At 39.8% G+C, this 22,920-nt stretch overlaps 1 protein-coding gene across 1 annotated transcript in view; it reads right to left on the bottom strand.

Moving 5' to 3' along the window:
* HCN1 (hyperpolarization activated cyclic nucleotide gated potassium channel 1) overlaps positions 1 to 22,696 on the bottom strand; it is a 207,587-nt gene extending 184,891 nt beyond the window's left edge. The window contains exon 1 of the mRNA XM_048291595.1: positions 22,200 to 22,696. Coding sequence (XP_048147552.1) covers positions 22,200 to 22,573 — 374 coding nt within the window. The 5' untranslated portion in view covers positions 22,574 to 22,696. The remainder of the gene's footprint in view (positions 1 to 22,199) is intronic.
* Between the last annotated feature and the right edge of the window lie 224 nt (positions 22,697 to 22,920).

Here is a 22,920-nt window from a genome sequence, read left to right as displayed (position 1 = left end):
TAAGTAAAATTACCACAAACACTTTTAAAATGCTATCAGCCAAAGTACTTCACAAAAGTCCTCTGGGAGAATAAACATCTTCAAGGAATCCTGAAAACCAGTGGAAAACAAATTGGAAATAGTGACCTTGTATCTTTGTCTCACTCCTAAGCAAAGCATTGCTAATTTCAGATTGACCTTTACATTGCTCTAGCACAGGGACCAGTTATGCAACAAAGGCTAACCAAAGCCACACAACAACCAGCCACCCAGCCAACTTCAGAGATAATACAGAACCAGGTGTTTTTAACCTACGGTAATCTGCGGTTTAAAGGATCATCACATACTGTGATTATGCAAAAAAACCTGGTGTTCCTGATGTTGAATGTCAGCAAAAGTGGTAGCATCAGGGCTAAAATAATATTGAATGCTAAGGACTTTTGTATTTTGATTTTAGCCGACAATATATAAGCTGATTTGTTAGTGAGAAAAACCCTTATTATTTTTCATTTAGAAATGACTTGGACATTTTCTTTTAGGAAAATGTTTCCAAATGCCATTCTGTTGGCCACATTATATTTTATTTCAGGTGAGAAAAACTAGATGCAACTCCCTGTATTGCCCTTCTTTGAGCTGTGCAGAGAAAGTAATACAATACGTTCCTTGCCTACAGTTCAGAACATCCTACTATTCACATGACAAGAAGAAAGCTGTAAAGACTCACAAGACAATATAAGGAGCTGCCACTGACACACAAGATAGTCCTTTGTTTCAAACTACTTTTAGCATTATTTATATTTTTTTCATACTTCCCCTACCCCAGTGAGGATGGTTATGAATCTACAATTCACAATCTCAAGAGTTCCACATTTATATAAGGTATCATAAAATGTTGATGAAGAGCAAGGTTTTTATGACCTAAAATTTTCGAGAATGAGGAAAATAAGAAGGAGTCTGGGGGTAATGAGATCTTCCAAAGCTCAAAATGAGAAGCAAGGCCTGACCTTAGCCCCACAGCAAACAGCTATAGAGCTTATTTCTCAGCTGAAGCTAATTCAGTGAAGCTACTACTAGATGCCATTAACAGAGGGTGCAGAGGTCACCGCTGCACTGCACTGAACTACTCCTGAAGCTTTTTAAGTGCTTCTGAATGGCTCAGAGGTATATTACCTCTAGGCAAAAAAAAAAAAAAAAAAAAGTTTGTAAACCCCAATCTTAAGGCACACTTATTCACAGTTTTAAAAAATTATTTTATACAGAAATATTAAAAAAAATACTAATTACTAGTTTGGAATCATCAAAACTAGATGGATTCATAGGCCTCTTTCAGTGATATTTTCACTCATAATTTATGTAGTGTATTTTCAAAACTTACAGTAATAACAATGTTTTTTCAGCTCTGGAATACGGTGCTGAAGCGTTGGTGTTTTATTCACTGCCACAGGCTGTCCTGGATAGGATGAACAGCCTGTTCAAAATGAGTGCCTACCCAAGCAGTGATAAAGAATTACTTAGTATCAATTAATCACTGTTTGTATTCAACTTACTAACGTAAGACATTATGAATTCTAACAGGCATTTTATTTTCCACTTTATATCCCCAACTCAGAGAAAACTGAGTCTTAAGGAAAGAACTTTGATCTCTGAGTTAATTCAGTGCATTATTTGCTGTACATACAAATTCAGATTTGCTTGCTTTATTATTTCCTTTTTCTGCCCATCAGCAGCAGAGTCTCAATTTCCTTGAATTAGCACAATTTGAGATATGATTATCCTTACGGGACACCCAAACTGAACCAGCAGAAGTTGTCAGTGGTCTCACAAACTGCACAGCAGAGTTAGCGGCATCTCTCAGGCACTAAGTGCTGTGACTGAAGGCTGCACAGTAGTCACGGCTTTGCTTAAATTTACATTTTCTGAGTTTCAAGAAAGATTGTAAAATTCTGATCTTTTATTAAAGAGAAGAAAATTGTATCAGTAAAACTTCAGGAAATTCAGTCATAAATACTCATCCACATTATAAACTGGAAGGCCATCAAAAAAGATACTAACTCAGATTGCTTTGTAAAATACTTTTGAAGCAAAGCCGGATGCATCATAGATTAGGTGTTCGGACCTCAGATACATCATGATTTCACTCTACACATTCAGAGAAATCAAGAACTGTAAAAAAACTTCACAAGCTTTCCTACAAAACTTGCTTATTCGTCAGCTAAATATTGTGATTGACTAGCAGATGCTCAGTGAAATGAACACTGACTTTCCTTTTCACTTTTTTTTTTCGGTCTCACCTTCAAACACAGCTTTATTTCCTTTGCTTTCATGGATCACTGGTTCACCTAACAGAGGAATCGATGTCCTATACAAAACAAAATAATCTTGGTAGAAATAACAGTAATTTTGAATTTTATTGTACTGTATGGTAACAAACACTGAACTTGGTATTATCCATGTCAGAATTTGATTCTCATAGGACATGCTATCTTTCTCTGGTTGTGCAACTCTTACTACTCTTCTAGTAAAAGGGAACAAAGCTAGACATGCCTGAAAACATCTGCAAAACACAGATAATTACTGGGATGCATTGAAAAGGGCAGGAGAATGAAGAAGGGAGTGTTTTCTTTAGAGGACCCAATTCCTTTAATGATTGCACAGGTGTCTCTGCCTGGAAACTTCCTGAAAAATCATCACTTTTTTTTTTTACAGCCTTAAAATGAGGATATCCCCTTCTGCCCAGCTATCCATTTTCATTCTGCCCATCTGTTTCTCCCTTACACATACACACACCTAGAGGAAAACAAGCTACTTCTGGAAAAAAGGCATACAAATTAAATACTAAATTCATTTTATTTTAGCAAGAAATACTGCATTCAACATCCTCTATAGAGCAAACTCTGTTTAAATGTTGCAAATCCACAGTGGATTGCTTTGGTGATTTTGGCTGAGCAGCAATTCCTTTTTTATTTTAAAATTCCCAAACTTAGAATTCACTGTAATCTGTCTCTGTGACCATTATTAATACAAAGGCATTAAAATTACTAGTGGAGTGCCACTATGTTATGTTGGCCTGTTTTGCATGAGCAATCAGGTCACTTCTACAGTTGTGTCATCCTTCTGTATGGATAAAACTTTTCTCATCTGAATGTACCTCATTTTGCAAAGCTTTAAGAAGAAAAAACTTATGGGCTGGTATTTTGTTTTGCTTTTAAAGGATAAACTATTCTCCTGAAATTGTCGATCTAGGTTTTTTATGCTACTCTATTTCCACCTTGACAGCTTTAAGCTTATATTCAGTAAACACAACCAAGGAAACACTGCAAGGCTGAAATAAGAGTCTCTTTCATGGCTCACCTCTTTTGATTGCAAAGTGCACACTACAGTAGAATTCTAACAGTGTATCCTCCACACCAAGGGGTGATGCTGAAGGGCAGAAATATGATTAAGCGATACTTTCTCAGGTGAAAATTTCATCAACTTTTGCTACTCTTTTTTAATTTAAAGCATATCAAGCTTAATGAACATTCATTGACTTAGTGAGGTAACCTGCTGGAGCAGCAGAAAGGCTTTCTCTACCTGTCAGAGACTGGTCAGTCTGCGACAAGGCAGAGGCTGATGTTCTGAAAACTGTGTTTCCCTGATTGAAATAAGAGCAGTGCTGGACTTGGGAATCTTCCAGCTTAATGGTTTCATTCTGATGGAGACTAAAAGCGATTTAAAAAATAACCCAATAATGAAATTTTCAGACCACCAGAAATCTTAATTTGGTTTCAGAATAATACTGGAGTGCATTACTTCAAGGTTAGCCATATATACTTAAAAGATCCAATGTATGTCCCTTGCTGGCTTTTTTTTTTTTTTAAATATTGATACAATTTCCTACCTCAAAGAGATAATAACAAAATTCAGCAATACTGTCTTCTTTTTTATATAATCACAGAATGTATCTAAAATTACAAACTTCCACAATTTCAAAAAGATATCATGATTTTTACCTGTTTAAACCCACTTAGCAGTGGCAATTTGCAATTTGTTGCACAGGTGTGATTCTATGCACAAGGCAGATGATTAGATAAATGCATCTCTCAGGGGACCTGATCAGAGCCCAGTGAAGCCAATGAACAGCAATTTACTACTTTCAAAAGTCCTTGGTTTCATAGTTTGGTTAGGTTTAAAGCTCAAGTGCTTCAAATACTAGAAAAGAAAATCACAGTACTGACCATGGAAGGGGACTACAAAACTAACTTACACAAATATATAATATATAATGTATGTATGTATGTATGTAGTATTTTACATGCATTAATGAATTCAGTCTCAGATTTCTGAGAAATAAAGGTATAGTAAGGAGAAGTAAGGTTGCACTAACTGCGTGCATCAGGCAACATTTTGTGTAAGGGCTGTAACTGATCTGTATCAGTTTGATATTATCAGCCCTTAAACCAACTGAAAAGTGCCACATATAGGTTATCTAAGTGTCAGCAAATTTCTGTAGTAGATCACTGTAAAATACGCATTCATATTCTCAAATTAGAAATGACCACTTTAAAGGCATGAAAAAAAAGTTTGAAGGAGACAGATCTAAAAATATTTCAGCTGCAAAATAATCTTGTATCTCATGTTGGAACACTTGCATTAATTAAGAATTTTGTAGTGACAGTAATTTTAAGAGTGCCATTTAGAAACATGACATTTAGGATGCCTCCATACTAAAAATTCAGAGGCTTAGATTGGAAGAAGCCTTCTGTAATTTTTCTCAACAAAGAATCAAGTGAAAAGGAAGGTAGCTTCCCAATGCCCTTCCAAAAATTAGAAAGCCAGTCAGTATCATCTACTATTTTCCTTTAATAGATTTTTCTAACCAATTCAATCTCTCCATTATCAGTATAATCTTTAAGTTTCTGCTGATAGGGAAAATTCTGTTTTCTCTGCTTCAGAAAAAGAGATGATGGGGAAAATGTCATTCAGTAGCTATTGATAGATCTCAGGCATGGGGTCTGGTGAGGAGACTGGCCATGACCACCAAATGAGGTGGGACAATTAGTTTTTTTGTGATTAATACCTCTGACAAGAAAACCCAAAACCAAGGGCAGGATCATCAACTTGGATTTGACATATATACTACTACTAACAATTTTATTCTGATAATCAGAGGTGAAACTGGCTTTGTGTGTAGCTGTAAAATGATACAGTACATTCGGAAGAGCAGCTTCAAAGTAGGGCTTGGTGTATCATTTCTTCACAAAATGCACTGAAGGCAAGAATGGGCTCTATTTTCAAACCGAAGTAAAAAAAGAGCCAGTCTTCAAATTTCATGAAGGGAAAAATTAGAGATGTGAAAAAGTGTGAAAGAACTATAGATAGATATGAAACAAGCTGATGCACTCCCACATCATAAATGAAAACGAATATACATGACTGAATATTTACAGTCATTCTATGTATCTACACAGATGTGCAAGATTCTAATGCAAAACCAGGTAATCAAGATTGTGTATATATCTATCTATCTATATATATAGATATCAGGTTTAATTATTATTCCCTTTACAACTATTTATAGCCAACTTTTGGCTACATAGCCTATGTTTCCTTGAATATAAAAATAAGTACTGATATTTCAACCCTTTAAAATCAATGAAGGTACACTTAAGAATCAGTTCTTTTATTATAATCCAAGAATATCCCACTGCGGTAAATAATTTGCTTCAAATGATAATAAATCTAATTTATATTTTAAAAAATATATCAATAACTTGTTTGTTCTGAAAATAACATCAGATATTGATGAATCAGTGTTCAAATCAAAATTATCATTTTATTAATTTTTACTTATACTTCGATGAAAAAGATTCAAATATATTTCAGACAATTTTTAGACAAGCAAAGGAAAGAGAAAGATCAGGTTCATGACAGAGCAACACGGTAAGTAATTAGGGTCATGTCACAAGCATCCTCCTTTCAAAAAACAACTAAATACCTCAAGCTTTCATCAACACCTGTGAACATCCATTGGACTTTCCTCATCCATGTGTAGGCAGCTGAGCCCAGGATCTCCCACACCTCAGGGAACTGACTTTCCCCAAGCCATACGGTGCCTCCTGAAGCAAGGTATGCTGCTGACATGTTCTCTTTCCCTAAACAAACATAAACTAGAGCAGGAACAAAACCTTGTTCCCAAGGAAGCCAACCACGAGACAGGAGAGGCGTTCTCAGTTCTGTGCTCCACCTAAGCAGAACAATTCTGAGAGGTGATATTGTTATTGGAAGTGTCCGTACCAGAAGGGCTGCGCAAAGTAAATTTACAGGTTCAAATCCTCTCCAGCAGAGGAAGAAAATTATTCTGCATTTTCCACATCCATGATGAACAATTTTAATTCCTAAGCAGATAAAGGAGACATTTAGGAACGTACTCATATACACTAAAAATTATATGATTATGGAATTGTTATTTTAGTAATTTTATTAACAGAACTAATCATATCAATTTATCTGAAACATCAACTAATTGAAAATACAGTGTGCACAACACCTAAGAAATGAAAGGAATAATCTTTCACAAGCTTGATTATACCTTTCTCCAGGGTATATTTATTATGAACACCTTTTTACAGGGGGATGCACTCCAGTTTTCTAATTGCTCAGCTTGTATTCATATCTCTTTGCTAGCCATTTGCCTTCCACAGTATTTAAAGAGATGCAATGTTAATTTTAACATTTCTTTATAAATTCCCAATTTGAATACTGCACATCCCTGCGTTACCATCCTTTTGACAGCATAGCGCTCTGCCTGCATTGCCAAAACATATCAGCACATTATGCAGCTAGACAGAGCAGTGATCAGATAGACCTAATATTCACTTGTTTAAAGCAAAAAGGAAAACCCAGAAGAACAAACAAAGTAAACAAGAAAGAGCATACATTATGCTCTGGTTACTGCCTAAGTAACCAAGCCCTTGTCAGCTCTGCCTCTGCCCCCCTCCTCGTCTTTTCGTGCTGTTTACCCCCTAACGCTCCAGCAAGCTCCATGAAAGCTGGGCTGAGCAAAGCCTCATGTGCAGCTGAGTCAAGGGTGGAGGTTTGAAATACAAACCAAGTTTCTGGGGATGTAAAATCCATTGCTGACATATATGAACACTGGTCAGTGTAATGGAATGAAATTGCTGAATGGCCGTTTTGCAATTTAATTTAATATAAGGAAATAGAGAGGCTTTTTGGTTTTTTTTAATGACATTACTTCAGTTATTCTTAAAAAAAGGAAACAAACAAATTCCTTCAAAAAAAACCCCAAAGCGGCACATGTGAACTCCAAATTTAAATGGTTTTGTGATCTGCAAGACAGGAGATAGCCCACAATATGAAGCATTCCAGGAGACGCCTTTACATGCATTGATGCTTTTTCTCCTTCCTGCACACCTTTGCCAGAAGTACAGCAGGTCATTTCCACTGCTTGGTAGCAATTAAACATGAGGACTTATTACATTTTATCACAGGTATATGCAATAATGACATGGATGGTCGAGATTCTAAAAACAGTGTGTATTAAATTTACAAATTATGTGTTTAAAGCACTTATTGAATTACAGCAGATTATTTGCTTGAAATACATTTATTAAGTATTTTGTTTTAATTTAGTCATATGAAATGGCTATTGAGCCACTGGAAGATACACTTTACCAAGACCTAGATTAATTTAAAATTCTGTTCTATCTTCATTGAGACAGAATCATCCAAAGTGGGGTTGTTATACAAAATACATACACTAGATAAAAGTTTTTTCCTCCACGCTGCTTTTATTCATTTTTGTAAGAGAGCAAGTCACTTTAGGCATCAGAATAACATGTCAGTTTTTAGACTGAAAAATGAAAGATTGCTAAAGATATTAAGATTGGAAAATTTATTCAAACTTAACTACAGGCTTTGTTATATGCCTCACCTATAAATATTGAAGAAAAAAATATAAAAGGGAATTATTTAATAATCTACTTCTCCACTTTATATTTTGGTAGAGTGACTTTAGCAGATGACTTTGAAGTCTCTTCACACAAAAATTCTTTCTCCGGTCTTCAGGTCTTCAAACAAAACAGTCTGTATTCCTTAACAGTGGGCTGGTCTTGACATCAGACACCCACTGCAGGTTAGGGGTTGCAGAGGGAAGTGTCTGCGTGCAAGTAAAGTTGCCTATAATTGTAGCCACTGATAAGCAGCTCTAAAATAAGTGCTCAAATAACTTTGGTCAGGGACCCACGACCTGAACTATAAACAACCACAAAAATACCAAGGAAGCTCTTTACTTCCATACTGATAGATGACTCTTGTTTTGACACAGCAAAACAAAATGAGCTGCCCTTTCCATGGTGAATAAAACACCAGATGTCCATCTTTATCTTCCATCCGTATTTACTCAAAATGCAGTTGTCTAAATATAATAAATAGGTTTCTGGCTTTCAGCAAATGAAAACATTTTACTTTGACGATCTCATAAGAGGTTTGAGCCACAAGCCAATATTCCTCAGAAAGACAAAATCTAATTTAGCCAAATATTTATGTTTCATTTTTTTGGAGGACAGTGAGTTATGAACTAATCAAATGTGTTTAAACTAAAGATGTGTAATAATTAGAACTGCCAAATAGATATTAATAATTTATTGGTGGAGAACAGCAAGAAATTAAGAGTGAAAAATTATTAACAGAGCTTTTCCTCATAATCTTACAATATACATTCATCTGTAAATTGCAAATCAAAATATATAACACAACAAAAATGGAAGCTGAAACATTTTCACATTATTCTGACACACTTATTCTGCAAAAAGCACAGCACCCATGGACAACGTTTTTTAAAAATCAGGTTTATCATTTTGGGCTCCTTATGACTGGAATTCTGAAAGATGCTCCGGCACAAAGTCCAGATGCTTACAAGTATCTAGGTCCTGAAATCCAAAGACAGATGGGCTCCTGACTTCCATCTCGGATCTTCATCTAACATCCTATAGATTTGCACACTGTGTGGAGCACTGGGTAAAACTGACACTTTCAAAGCCGTTCCAGAAATGGAAAAATTTGCACTGGAAACAGGAAACCAAGTTAAATATCATATTCCATTTGCTCATTTTGCCAGTGGCACAAAATCAGCGTGCACATTCAACACAGAGAAACTGCTATTCAGTGACACTTCACGGAATCACGAGTCAGTAGTCCCAGCAGGAACATCTGCCACCATTTTAGGCAGACTCATGGTACCTGCACTCCCAGGCTACAAAGCTAGTTCTCCTTCCCTGAAGCAAGTCTGAACTCTGTCGTGCTATGAGGAACAAGTGTGGGAGTGGAAGTTCACTGCAGCTCTCCCATCCTTTCCACAGGAAGATAAATTTGGACTAGCCTGTGTAGAATGTAAAAGTTGGCTGCAGCTTAGAAATTACAGAAACAACCGTAGTCACATCGAGCAGTGCTCATACAGTCCTGGGGAATGAGGGGGATGGGGTGGAAATTGCAGAATAACACTGCCTGATTGTGTAATACTGACAGAGTATTCCTCAGACCTGTCTTAATGAGAATCATCTCTTGACAGAAGAAAATTAGTGTGCATGTGAACAATAGAGCACAACATAAGGGCACACTATAGAAAAATCTAACTTCAGGAAACAAGAATAGGGAACAGTTTGAAGTGAAGCAAGAAATTTTAAACTCATGGTTAGTGCCTTTAAATAGCAATGTAAAACCAGAGACATTTAATTGGATTCAGTCACAATTTATGTTGTACTTAGTTCGTATCTACCTAATTAATATTTATATGAAATAATAAAATTATTACATACTGGATTTAATTATTTTCAGCACAAAAACCTTGAAATTGTTTTTGGGCTTCTTCTTCCATTACAGAGACATGAACCATCATAATAAATTCACTACTTCAAAAAATAAACAGTAAGAACATGTTCAAATCCTGCTGAACTTTTCAACACCCAGCAGTATATCACTGGATTTAATACTCTGTTCCAAATTTCAAAACCACATTTAATTTAGCAAAAACAAGTATTTCATATAATACTGACAGAATGCATGCAATTAAAAGTCTGTTTGGTCATGTGGGCACCTCATGGTTAGGTTACTCATCTCTCACTTTTCCCACACATTCAACGTCTACTGCTTAATAAGCCATCAGATTTCAGACATTTTCAATTCTGACCCTTTTTAAACACTCTGATAGATTGCCTACCATCTGGCAGTGCTTACTCTTGGTACCACACTCCCTTTGCATTACAAAACCGTGCTTCTGATAATTATATCTTTAATGTGGTAGATGTATGCAACACTTGAATTCCCATGCTGGCAATATACAAGCTGAAGGGACAATTTCGGCAAAGTGTCTGTGTAGCAATGTATGGTAACAGTATGTTCAACTTCATCACGCTGCAGTTCTCAACAGAAAGCTGCTAACCTGTCCAAGTCAAGGGAAATGGAAAATATACACACAATTTTTTTTTTTTTAATTACTACAAAGAATTTTGAAAACTGCAAGAGATTATGAAGAATACCTAAACCAACTTCTCCCTGCTAGTTTAAACAAACAGCTCAGTATCTTCTAGCTAACAGACTAAGAATGGAAAACTACACAGCAGAACAAACAATTGAAAAAAAAAAATAACAAAAAAAATTTCATCTTTTCCATTTATTTAAAGGAATGCATTATATATTCAGAAAGAGATGTAGGAGGAAGAAGACAGAATGAGGGGAAAAAAGGAAGTTGCTTCCAAATACTCTCCAGGGACTACATCCCAGTGCTCCTACAAACTTTTGAATGCAAGTTGCCTATAGCATGATTTCACTACCTGAAAATTAGACCACAAGAAATGCTACAAATAAAAGAAAAAGCAGGATTCAGTACTCAGGCAGTCACCTAGATAACAGTTTCCATGAACACTGGGCACACAGCTCTGAAAAACAGCTCATAAGAACACTTGGTAAAGTGGGTATATGAAAAAGTACCCAATTAACAACTGACATTTGATGTATATGCTTGATTTATTTTGCTACTTTTGTTTTGTTTCCAAGTTTAAATCTACCAGAATAATCCCAAACTGGAAAAGCAATTCTTGGTGTTACTATTGGGCTTGTCTGGCACTAAAGACAAGGTGAACCAGAGTGACAGACAAGCCTGGCTGTTACCTTCACTGAAAAATCAAGTGCAAACAAGCCCATTTGCAGCCATCCCAAGGATCCTGTAGCCCAGGATGTGTTTGGGGATCCCAGAAGCTTGCAAGTGTCTATTGCCATAAGATGTTTAGGGGGTAGTAGTACCTGCTACTGGTTTCACAGCAATTTCTCTACCAGACAGAAATTGTAAGTCCCCCTGGAATGAACAACTAGACAGAAATCATTCAAGAGCCTGATGGAAAACCTCTCACCAGCCATGTAAAAGCTTAATTGCATCTCTATGGTTTTGTAGCCATGCTTTTATTTCATCTCCTGGGTAGACCTGCATAAATTTTACTCCTATGTATCCTACAAAAGTTCTGTGTATTTTCCAGAGCTTTTCCCCAGAAAAAGATAGAGCAATCATTTATTATGGAGGTCTCATGGCATATTACTCTAAATTTACTGGAATCCACATATTTGCATTAAGGTCAGATTGTATCAGCACCCTGCTGTCACTGCTGCAGTCATGCCATGAAGAGAGGTGCTTCTTGGAGGATCTGATAAATTACTGTAAGAGACAACAGAAACGGCTAAAGAAACATCAATATTTCCACACCTTAGTCTACTGATATAAGAGGAAAAATACCTGGAGGCAACCAGAGTACAACATATACAGAATCAGAAGATTTGGTATCATGAGGGCACAATTTATTTCTGTGGGGCTCTTTATATAGTGGAGCTTTTGTGCAAATATAAGATTCAGTGATTTTCAGACTGAGAATTGGATGAAAAAGAGTAATATTACTTAAACCACCCTCCCAGCATTAAAAACAATTTTTATGTATACTGGCTATTTTAAAGCAATTTAAAGAAAACCAAAACACTCAAAAAAAATACGCCCCACCCCCCCTCCAAAAACCAACATAGCTTTGACTGTGAGCATAAAACAAACCATGCTTTTTCAGCTGAAAATGAAATATCTTAATAAGATTTTTAATAAATATTACATTCTTAGAGATAGAAACTTAAGAGCAGTAGCACACTAAATTCCAATAGTGTAGCAAATTATTTATTAAATGACATGGTTAATTAGAAAATATATACACATAAACAACATAGAAGACAATCAAGATATCCTACTCTCATCTATGTAATGTAACTTCAGTTTTGGGAACTTCACTGGCAAAAATGAAAATGGCTTTGGGGTTAGTTTGGGGTTTTTTCAAATATGTAATGGAAACAGTATGCAGCTCTTTTGTAATTAAATGAACATTTTCTGAACATAAGTTTATTCCAGACTTATTCCAGTTGCATTGCACTAGAAGGCAATAAGATTATTGAAAAATACCACGCAGGTTGCCTGAATCTCACTATCATCAGATTAAAAGATATTAACAGGGATTTTATAGAAGCTAAATGACAGTGTCCTTGAGGTAGTACTGACATTGACTCCAGCTGATACACTTTTTGGTCATTAACATACCTTACTATGTGTCTAGAACAAGCTCTCCAATAATTAGAGCTGAATACACTATGATTTTTAAAATTAAATCATGCCTTTGGGAAAGAATCAGGAAATAGACAGCTAAAGGACTTTCAAGCAATTAACGAGAACTGTACTGTCAGGTTAAAAATTTAATGTTGCAAAGTAGGTTAAAAGTTTCCTCTCCCAAAAAGAAAATGGATATTGACATAGAAAACAGTTCTCAGGCATGCTGTTGAGTGAAAGCAAAGGTGAGAATGGATACCTCTTACTTATGATCAAATTAAGTACATTTCTTTTCAATTTTTCATATTCTACACTCGTCCCTAAAAATAGGTTTTTGCCTTCTTATACCTTCAAATTGAACCTCTCAAAAAAGCTGACAAAGTTTAATTAAATATTACAGTGCCACAGATCTTAGATAGGTAGGCAGAAATGCAGTACTAAGGACTCATACTTTTTAGGTGACCTCTGAATTCATACATCTCTATTTCTGCTACTCCAGGCTGAATGATCAGAAACTGAGCCACTCAAATTTTAGCTGCATTATATAAACTACACACATACACACACAAGAAAGCCTAAGCAACTTATCAAATCCTATGCATCTTTCATTCAGCTGTTGTAGTCACCAAACCCCCAATCAAATCGTAAATCTAGACCTTTATGTATTAGTTGATGTTTTTATACAGTATTCCAATTCACAGTTCCCTTCATGTACCCAAGTCTGAGAAACCTAAGATGAAGAAAAAACTTTTATTGACTCAATTATAAGCATTGCTTATTTTGATGAGCTAACAAATACAGTCCCAGAACACATTTTGCAATGTGTAGCCATGCTAAAACAATCAACTGGAATACCAGAATCAGTACCTTTTCCCCACAGGCCCAAGCACCACGATGATCTTATGAGATCCAATTTTTGGTAAGTGTATATACGATGTATGGACATAGGTCATACTTATCAAGCACTTTTTCTCATTGCTGTCAAAACAAAAACATCAGAAAACTGAAGAGGAAGTCTCACAACGTTGACTGATCCAGGTTAAATTTTAAAGATTCACATGTAACGTCCCCAAAATATCATCTTTGACTTACATGTTATGGAATTACTCACAGGAATTCTGTAACATTTGGGGTTTATTTTATTTTGTTGTGGTTTCTTTTTAAACATTTCTCAAAATCATGATGAAAATATTTGCCTTTATTTAGATCATGTAGAAGGTAAACATGGTAAAATTAAGCATCTTGCAGGAAAAAAAAAGTACTTTTGTACTTATTCATAGGTGCTGCAAGTGTGTTGGGGTCCCTCCCCTGCCATGGAGCCCTGGGAGAGGGGCCCTGAGGGCACAGGCACGGGGTTTCCTGCCCCTGCTCAGCCTCGTTCCCATGGGTTGGTTTGTGTTCCCTGCGCGGGCAGAAGGACCCTTGGTCCCGTGACTGGAACAGTTCCTGGGCAGAGCTCCGGCCATGCGGCTGGAGAAATAAACATCTCTGAAACAGCTAGCAAGAATCTGTCTGTATATATATATTTCCTTTCCACGGGACTCCTGGTTTGATATATGCGTGTTGCAGGATCCCCACTGCAACAAATGGTGGAAAATTGAGGGCAGAATGATCCCCGATCCCTAAGCGACTGATTTGTGTGAGTAAACCCTGGAAACTTTGGATTCCTCTTCTTGGTTTTGCTTTGCTATTCCATATCTAAACTATGGAGGAACCGTGGGAAGACTCTTGGCTCTCAGAGCCGCATATGGACATTTATCTTAAACTTAAAATGATTCTTGAACAACGATTTGTAAATTTTAGCTTGATTCAAGCTCAAAAAGAACTGAAACACTTCCTGGCATGGTTGTTTAAGAACTTTTTCTATGTTTCTTGGGATTTAATTCTTACCAAGGGCTTTTGGAAAACCGTTTGGACACAGTTAATACTGGAGTCAAAATATATGCCGATGGAAGAATATTTTCGTGAATATTATTTAATTACTGAGACTGTTGAGCAATGTCAGCTGTGTCCTGGCGAAGGGAAGCCTGGCGCAGGGACCGTGCGGCCCAGGCCACGTGCACCGAGCGCTCTGAGAGCAGCAGCGAGGCAGTTCCCGCGCGCGGGCGGAGCCACGCGAGCCGCAGTGTCGGTGGCGGAGCGAGGCGCGGCGGGACCCGGCGGTGCCCGAATGGTCCCGTGCAGTGCGTGGTGGAGCGAGCCCCGTGAACGCCCGACCGAGAGGGGCGGTGCGCGGGCGGCGGCTGGCGGCGATGGCGGTGGAACGGAGCCGCGCCCAGCCAAGACGCGCGCCGGAGCAGGGCGCGGGGGGGTCGTCGCTCGGGGGCCCGGCCGAGACGTGGGTGCAGCGCCCGGCAGCGGAAGCGAAGCTGCGACCAGAGGAGGCGACGCACGGAGAACTGAGCGGCGTGGCCCGGCCCGGCCCGCGCGGCCCCGAACGCGACCCCGGGAAGAGCGCGCAGGCACCAGCAGCCCCGACAATTCCAACACGGGAGCGACCGAAAGAGAGAACAAAGACGCAGCGAGACAGAAAACAGCAGCCACTCGGAAAAAGGAAAAGATCATAGCAACTAAGACCTTAGGGATAGTAAAATGGTATAATGTTAAGCAAAATTATGGTTTTATAACAAGGTGTGACAACCAGCAAGACATATTCGTGCATAGAACTGCTATTAAAAAGAATAACCCTGAAAAATGCATCCCAAGCTTGGGAGATGGAGAGGTGGTGGAATTTAATATTGTACTAGGGAGAAAAGGGTTACAAGCGTCGCAGGTCACTGGGCCTGATGGTGTTCCTGTAAAAGGCAGTATATATGCAAAAAACCGTAGTCATGTTAGACAGTATCTCCATTGTAAGCCCCCCCTACAGTTTCCCTTTCCTAATCCCACCTTTCCCTTTTACCCTATGTCCTATTACCCCCAGTGTATTCCCAATCCGCTTTTTCATCCATGGTTTCCCTCACAAAACCATGCTTTTGCCAATTGTTTCCCCAAAAATCCCTTTCCAATGCCGAGTGGGGGATGAAAAGGGGGAGGGAAGAAGTTAAACCCTCTCCTGCCTCAGTTTCCCCACAAAGCATGCTCAGAGTTCTGTCTCCCTTCTGTCAGCCCTAAGATGTTCCAGAGAATCTGTTTGGACATTTAAAGACTCAGGAGGGTGGCTTGTTTTGTCTTGAAACTGTTCTTGTTATGTTTATCCAGTTGTTTTCATTCTCCTTTTATTAAAATAAAACGGGTGAGGTGTTGGGGTCCCTCCCCTGCCATGGAGCCCTGGGAGAGGGGCCCTGAGGGCACAGACACGGGGTTTCCTGCCCCTGCTCAGCCTCGTTCCCATTGGTTGGTTTGTGTTCCCTGCGCGGGCAGAAGGACCCTTGGTCCCGTGACTGGAACAGTTCCTGGGCAGAGCTCCGGCCATGCGGCTGGAGAAATAAACATCTCTGAAACAGCTATCAAGAATCTGTCTGTCCATATATATTTCCTTTCCACGGGACTCCTGGTTTGATATATGCGTGTTGCAGGATCCCCACTGCAACACAAGTGATCGTTGAAATGTCCCAAGTTAAATTAAAAGTAACTCAGAGAATTGAGGAACTATTTGAGTTACACTTGTTCAGCTCTTTCTCTCCTCTAAACTTTATTCAATGTTAAAGTAACATGACAAAAATGTGAAAGAAAATGCAGTGAATAGACTTATTCCAGAACTAGAATGAACATAATGAAAACTGGCAAATGTTCAACATGTAAGTGAGCTCAAACTATGCATTAGTATTCTATATATCTAGAGACAGAAGGATGTCTTATTAATAAAATTAATCACTTTGCTTGAACAAACAAGGGCATACGGCTTCCCACATGCCCTAGAGGTCTGGAAGGCGAGTGGCTGCTGCACCAACCTTAGATGGACTCCACTGCCTTGCCTTAGTAGCTCTTGAAGAAAATCTCAAAGAAGACAAGAGTACATGGCCCTCATGAGTCCAAAAGCACAAAATGCACCTCTCTATCTCCATTTTCTCTCACACATCCCTGCTTACAAGTGGTGCAAAAAGAAATGTCAGTAGCTAGCTTTAGTCAACTAGATTCCATAACAAATGAATCTGTGCTAACCAATGATGAGACATTATTCAGTATGAAAAATAATAGGAACTGGAGATGAAAAACAACCTAATGCATTTCTGGCCTATATTTCACATCAGAATATTTCCAATAGAACATTTTGTTGCTTATTTTTGGTCCTGCATCCTAAATGTCTAGTTTAGATATTTGTTGCTACAATTCCACTCCATTATTTCTATGTAATTTCCTTCCACTTTGTAACATCCATTTATGCATTTGAGGACCATTACTGTATTTCTCTTCAGCTTGCCTTTATGAGACTTGCATTTTACCTGGGGAACTATTATGAAGCTTAATATATAACTTGATGTCAGAGAGAATTTTCAAACATTATAATTGCATTATTTAGATTAATGCTACAATTCTGTCATTTTATTTTTTTAGGGCATTTACAGAAGTAAAGGGCAAAAATTGTTGGAAAGCAGCAAATAAAAAATCAAGCACAAGATTAATAATCTTTTTAATACTAAATGGTTCTCTATGTTTAGCCACATGCAAGGACTGAACATAGTAACATGATAATCAGTTTATTAGTGAATTCAGAAGTGTCAATTCTGCAATAGAGTCTCATGACAAATACTGAGCAACAAGAAATTACTACCATGAGAATACAAATCTGTGGCCATTTCATATTCCGGCACTACCAGTGATATAATGTATCCATTAAAGCCCACACTAATTTGTATCTCAACTATTTAGTACAGACCAACATGATTTATGTCTTTCGTTTTGAAGACATATACCTCTATCATTTACATTTAAGTCTGATACAATACATTCTGTCTTCATTGCATATAGCACTACCTTCCAACTCTACTGCTCTATATAAACCAAAGTATGTAACAGCTCACAAAAACATAAATCTCATTAGCTTCAAGAGAGATATTAAAAACGTGACAAAAGAGAAGGACAAAGTGCTTACCCTAAGCTTCTTAAGATACAACTTAAGATAGGTATAACACGCAGAGTGAAGACTGGTCCCAAAGAACAGGTTTTGAACCAACGCATGCATGAATTTTAGAAATGTGATTTCAAGCTGCACATATAACATGCACAGTCTATCATGCTCGTGATCAAAGACAGGTTAAAAAGATAGGTGAAAATTAAAAAGCAAATTGATTCATAATGCAAATATAAGTTCAAATGTTTTAAAAAAAGGATCATTAACAAAGGCCATGAGTCACACTAAACCATGGCAATTTTGACTTACAGTTTGTCACACACTTGAAAATTGAAGCTGTACGTGTGTATGGCAACATGGACGGGTTGCATAAAACTGCACAATATAATAAAATGGCTTTGAATAGAGACAGATGCAAATTCTTCTGTAACTACCCAGACATACAAATGCAAATATTGTCTTTACCCTGATTAAAACTTGTTGAAACCTGGCATTAAATTACTTGCAAGGTATTACCAACAGGGCCTTCAATGATTTATAAAGATTTATAGGATAAACCTCAAACATTCACATGATGCCTTAAATGTTTAAAAAAAAAAAAAGGTTTTGAAACTGGAACAGCACACAAGCTAAAAAAAAATCCAGAAAACCTTTACTATTCACTATGCTCTTAAATTTTCTGTTCAAGTTTTAGAAATAATTCTGATTTTACTTTACTCTTATCATTAAAATAAGGTTTTGAGTTTCTTGGATAAATGAGAAGTTACCCACAGAGACAAAATGTCAATAATTTTTTTCCCTATTGTTTCCAATTAGTTTATACTTTGTATTCATCTACACAGAGAAAAAAAAACCCTTCAGCACTGCCTGCACTGCACCTGTTTACCTGCTTCTCTGACAGACAACACCACATTACAGTCTTACTTCACTTCATCTTGAAGCCAGTTAAAATTTTTGTCCCCACTTCCAAAGAAAGGCTGTTCCCAAACATGAAGCTGACTGTAACCATCAGAGTGTGAAGGCTACATTTACGCATACACGTATTATTTCCATTCAGTCTGTCTCATGCATTGCTATTTCTGGTCAAAAGATGCCACTCTGGCAGTAACTCTGTTTTCTTTATAGATTGCTGACTACATGCCCCATCCAATGTGGTAATAAACCCAAGATTTCCTTGACAGCGTGGGTTTCTCTGTGGGGCCACAGACAGGGAGGGCGGGAAGGACATGCTACAGGGCTGGACAAGCAGCCCAGGCACATGCAAGCAAGTCCTCTGAACATTAAAGAAACTCCTGACATGACAAAGGACATGAAGTAATTAATCATCTAAAAACCATCCACGTACATTTCCATTAATACCAGAAGGCCATGACATATAAAAGTCACCCAAAGCCCATGTCCACCACAAATCTCCTACGAAATAAATGAAATGCGTGTGGCAGTGGCAGAACCATGGGCAGTTGCTCCCATCTCCTATTGGCTTTGTCCTGCTCTCATCCAGTGGCTGCAAGGCCATAGGGCTCGACCAGTGATGCTCTCCAGCAGGCTCATTCCTCCACATGGGAGAAGGGACAGCCAGAGGGACTCAGTATCTCACAGAACGCACACAGGACTTAAGTAAACTCTGACTGATCAACTCATTTTTGTGACTCATGCTATTACACAGAATTCTTGTCCAACTTTAGAGATACAGTAATCACAGCTGCAAAGAGAAAAACAGAGGCCTTGTGCTGGGTTTGATGTGCATTAGGTGCTCAGTTTATGTAACAGCTTCCAAATTGCACATTAACCTCAGAAGACTGGGAAAAGACAACCAGGATTAAAATGGTCCCCTTGTGGAAAAATTATGTAATACTTATTGAATTTAATCCTCCAAGGGTGTATTTGCCCGATGAAGAGACAATTCTTCCCTGAAACACAAGCAGGATGGAGAGCCATAAAACTAAAGACCAAGCCCCACAAGGCTGCAAGTAACTAATTAATTCACAGAGCACCGAGTTTAGAGACACAGCTTCCACACTCTGTTCATACTAAAACAAGGGGCAGGAGGGCACTGGGATGCTGCCCACTCCTCCAAACACCAAAACAAAATACCACTTGGTGTAGATAAATATACTGTTTTACAAATAAAAATGAGAATGAGATCAAGAAATACAACCAAATACATCAAACTATCCCAGGAAATGCATACAAACATGCAGAACTAGGGAAAAAAAAAGAGTCCGCAGGAGCTTATACCAGAATTTCCCACATTTTACATGGTTAATCCAGTATTTTCTTAAGTGTGCCTGTATTTAAAGTTCACTGGGATTTCTATTTTCATACGTGCCACAAATACCCTAATAAGAGCTGCATCTACAAATGCACTATACATCTTCTCATTTGAATACCATAAAATACTCAGCTTTCTACTTTTTTCTTGTTATTTAGGTAGAAAATTTAGTTCTTTCCCCTGATGGTAGAAACATCAACACAGTGGCTTGGGAATACCCGTGTCTCTTTGGATGTTTTAAGGCTTGTCTACACACAAGCATTACATTGTTACAAATAACACGCAAAAAAACCCCAAGGCAACTCCATCCTTACATATGCATTTATTCTGGTACAGAGACACTGTTAGATGGGGCTTAAAAGCGCTGTCGTAATTCCCAAATAAGAAGGTGAATATACTGTATAGTACAATTTCTTCACACATTTCGCACTGCCACCCAAGAAGAGTTGTACCACTATACAGCTGCAATTATTTCGGGAAAAACAACACACGCATCTCATATTTTTCATTGAAACAGTCCTACTGGCTAAAAAATTGGGTCTGGAGCAGGCCACACCATCCCAATACTAATGAAAGACTAAGAACTTTATTCAAAAACCAAGCACTCTAATAAAATAAAAACTTTTTAAAAAGCACCAGAAAATACCAGTTAATTTAAGAATATGCAGACAACAGGCCTGAAAAGGATGCATTGTTGTTTACTCCTGTTGAAAAAACTAGGGAAACATATGCTATGATCTCTAAACCTTCCCACTCGAAGAATTAGGACCGAATTAGAAGATATTTCTGTAATGAAACAGAATGAACATGCTTATCACCTATTTCACAGAACAGCTTAAAAAGTTACATGCTGCAAAATATGACAAATGAGCTCCTATTGCCCAAAAAATTGTTTGGGTGTGCACCTCACTCAGAAACCAAGCTTACAAGAGAACAAGGAAAATTATTCACAAGAATAACTTCATTCATTTCAACAGAATCCTCACGTGAATGAAGTTCATACACACACATGCACACACATGGGTAAGGAAGAGGCTATCAGACCCCCCTAATCCCCTATGCATGGTACCACGGCACCAGATGTGGCCTGCTGCATCCCTCTCTAGCTGGTAGAAAGGGAGTGGGTGCTTGGCTCTCTCCCCACTTAATGCACCCGCTAATGCAGCTGCGCTGACATGCAAGGGGGGAAAAGGTCCAGAAGAAGAAGAGCAGTTTATTGCCTTCAGGGAACCAGGAAAACAAGCAGGGATTTGAAGAATGATTTCAAGTCATAACTGAGTGCTGCCGTGCTCCTCCACTCCTGCAGCTATACTGCTCTCAGGCTTAACTGCAAGGTGCTAGCACAGCTCATTGTGAAACACCTCACTCCAAACAGTCCCGCAGAAACTTGGACTTTGGAAGTATTTCCTCCTGTTCCTACTGAAAGAATGTTCTGTTTAACCCAGTTTTTTCTTAGAAGATCCATGTAACTATTGAACATTCTGGATTTTCTTTTTTTTAAACACAGTCTCCAGTGCAATTCACTTATCGTATAGACGCAGGTTGTTCAATTCAAGCTGTTGATTAAATACACTTAACGGCATCAATAGTTCCTCAGAAAATATCATAGAAAGTGTTACATTTATAAAGGCAAACAGCCAGCTGGCGTAAATAATCAAGTGAAATAATCTTACACTTTAAATGTAATTTTAAAGGGAAATATAACTTCTAGGGCATTTATTTGCACTGCTTGCTTGCTGTATGAATATTCTAATCCTGCATCCATGCAGCTTACTGTGAAAGCAATGCTAATTTGCCATCACATTTACCTGTCTCCCTATGAAAACATAGTTTCCCACACATCACCTGGATAAACTTATTTTACTGTAACTCTGACAGACACGCTTCCTTCTCGCAACCCCTGGAACAAGTGTTTACACCGGGTGCTCAGGGAAGGGCACACGTGTGCCGACACCGGGATTTTACTGATGCTGGTGCAGCTGTGTAACCCCGCGGGCGGGCGAGCTCTCATCCCCCCGGGGCAGAGTCGTGCCCGACGGCCCGTGGCCCCGCGGCGCAGACAGACCGGGACGGGGGGATGGAGAGCCATAAGCTCAGCATCCTACCTCGGGGGCTGCGGGCGGTGCCCCGGCCGGCGCGGGGCCTGCGGGGCCGTCCCGGGTGCAGCACGCTGGAGAGCGCCGGGCCGAGCCCCGGCAGCCCCGGCCCCGGCCCCGCCGCCCGGTCCGGCGCCCGCCGAAGTTTGAGCCGGGCGAGGTGCGACGCGGCGGGGCCACCCCTCTCTCGCCCGCCGCGAGCCCCGCGCTCACCTGAAGTCGCTGTAGGGGTGGATGATCCAGAACCCCGCAGTTTTAACCCTTTCCTGCTCCTTCTCCACCGCCTTCTGGCTGCCGAACATGCGGAGGGAGAATTTGTTGACCCCCGGCTGCAGCATGGAGGTGAACTGCCGCTGCATGAAGCCGTACTGCCGCCGGGGTCCCTCGGCATCCTCGAAGCCCACCACGGGCTCCTCGCCCCCGCCGCCGTCCACTTTGAAGCACACCGAGTTGCCATGCTCCTTCACGCCGCCGCTGCCGGGGCTGCTCTGGGCTTTCTCCGCCGAGGCCGCCGGCTTAGCTGGGAAGGAGTTAGCGCTGCCATCGTCCCGGCTGCCGGCGGAGGAGCTGCGCTTTCCAGCCTCCATGCTGCGGGGCGGGCGCACGCCAGCCGCGGGAGAGCGCGGGGAAGCCTCGCCGCCACCGGTGCCCTTCAGCGGCGCGGCTGGGCTGTGCCGGCCTGGGCTGGGCTGGGCTGGGCTGGGCTGTGCCGCCCTGGGCTGGGCTGGGCTGGGCAGAGCTCCGCGCCGCCGCGCCGCCCGGCATCAGCAGCGCCGCCGGCTCGGAGCGCGCTCCGCGCAGGGCGGGCACCGCCGCCCCTCGCCCGCCCCTCGCCCGCCCCCTGCCGGCGGCCCCGCTCCGCCTGACTTTGAGCGCCCGGAGTCCTTGAGGGGCCGCGCGCCCGGGCGGGGAGCGGCGGAGGGAGGGAGGGAGG

Source organism: Corvus hawaiiensis, chromosome Z (assembly GCF_020740725.1).
Source record: "Corvus hawaiiensis isolate bCorHaw1 chromosome Z, bCorHaw1.pri.cur, whole genome shotgun sequence".
Lineage (NCBI taxonomy): Eukaryota > Metazoa > Chordata > Aves > Passeriformes > Corvidae > Corvus > Corvus hawaiiensis.
This window is presented reverse-complemented; position numbering and strand designations above follow the sequence as displayed.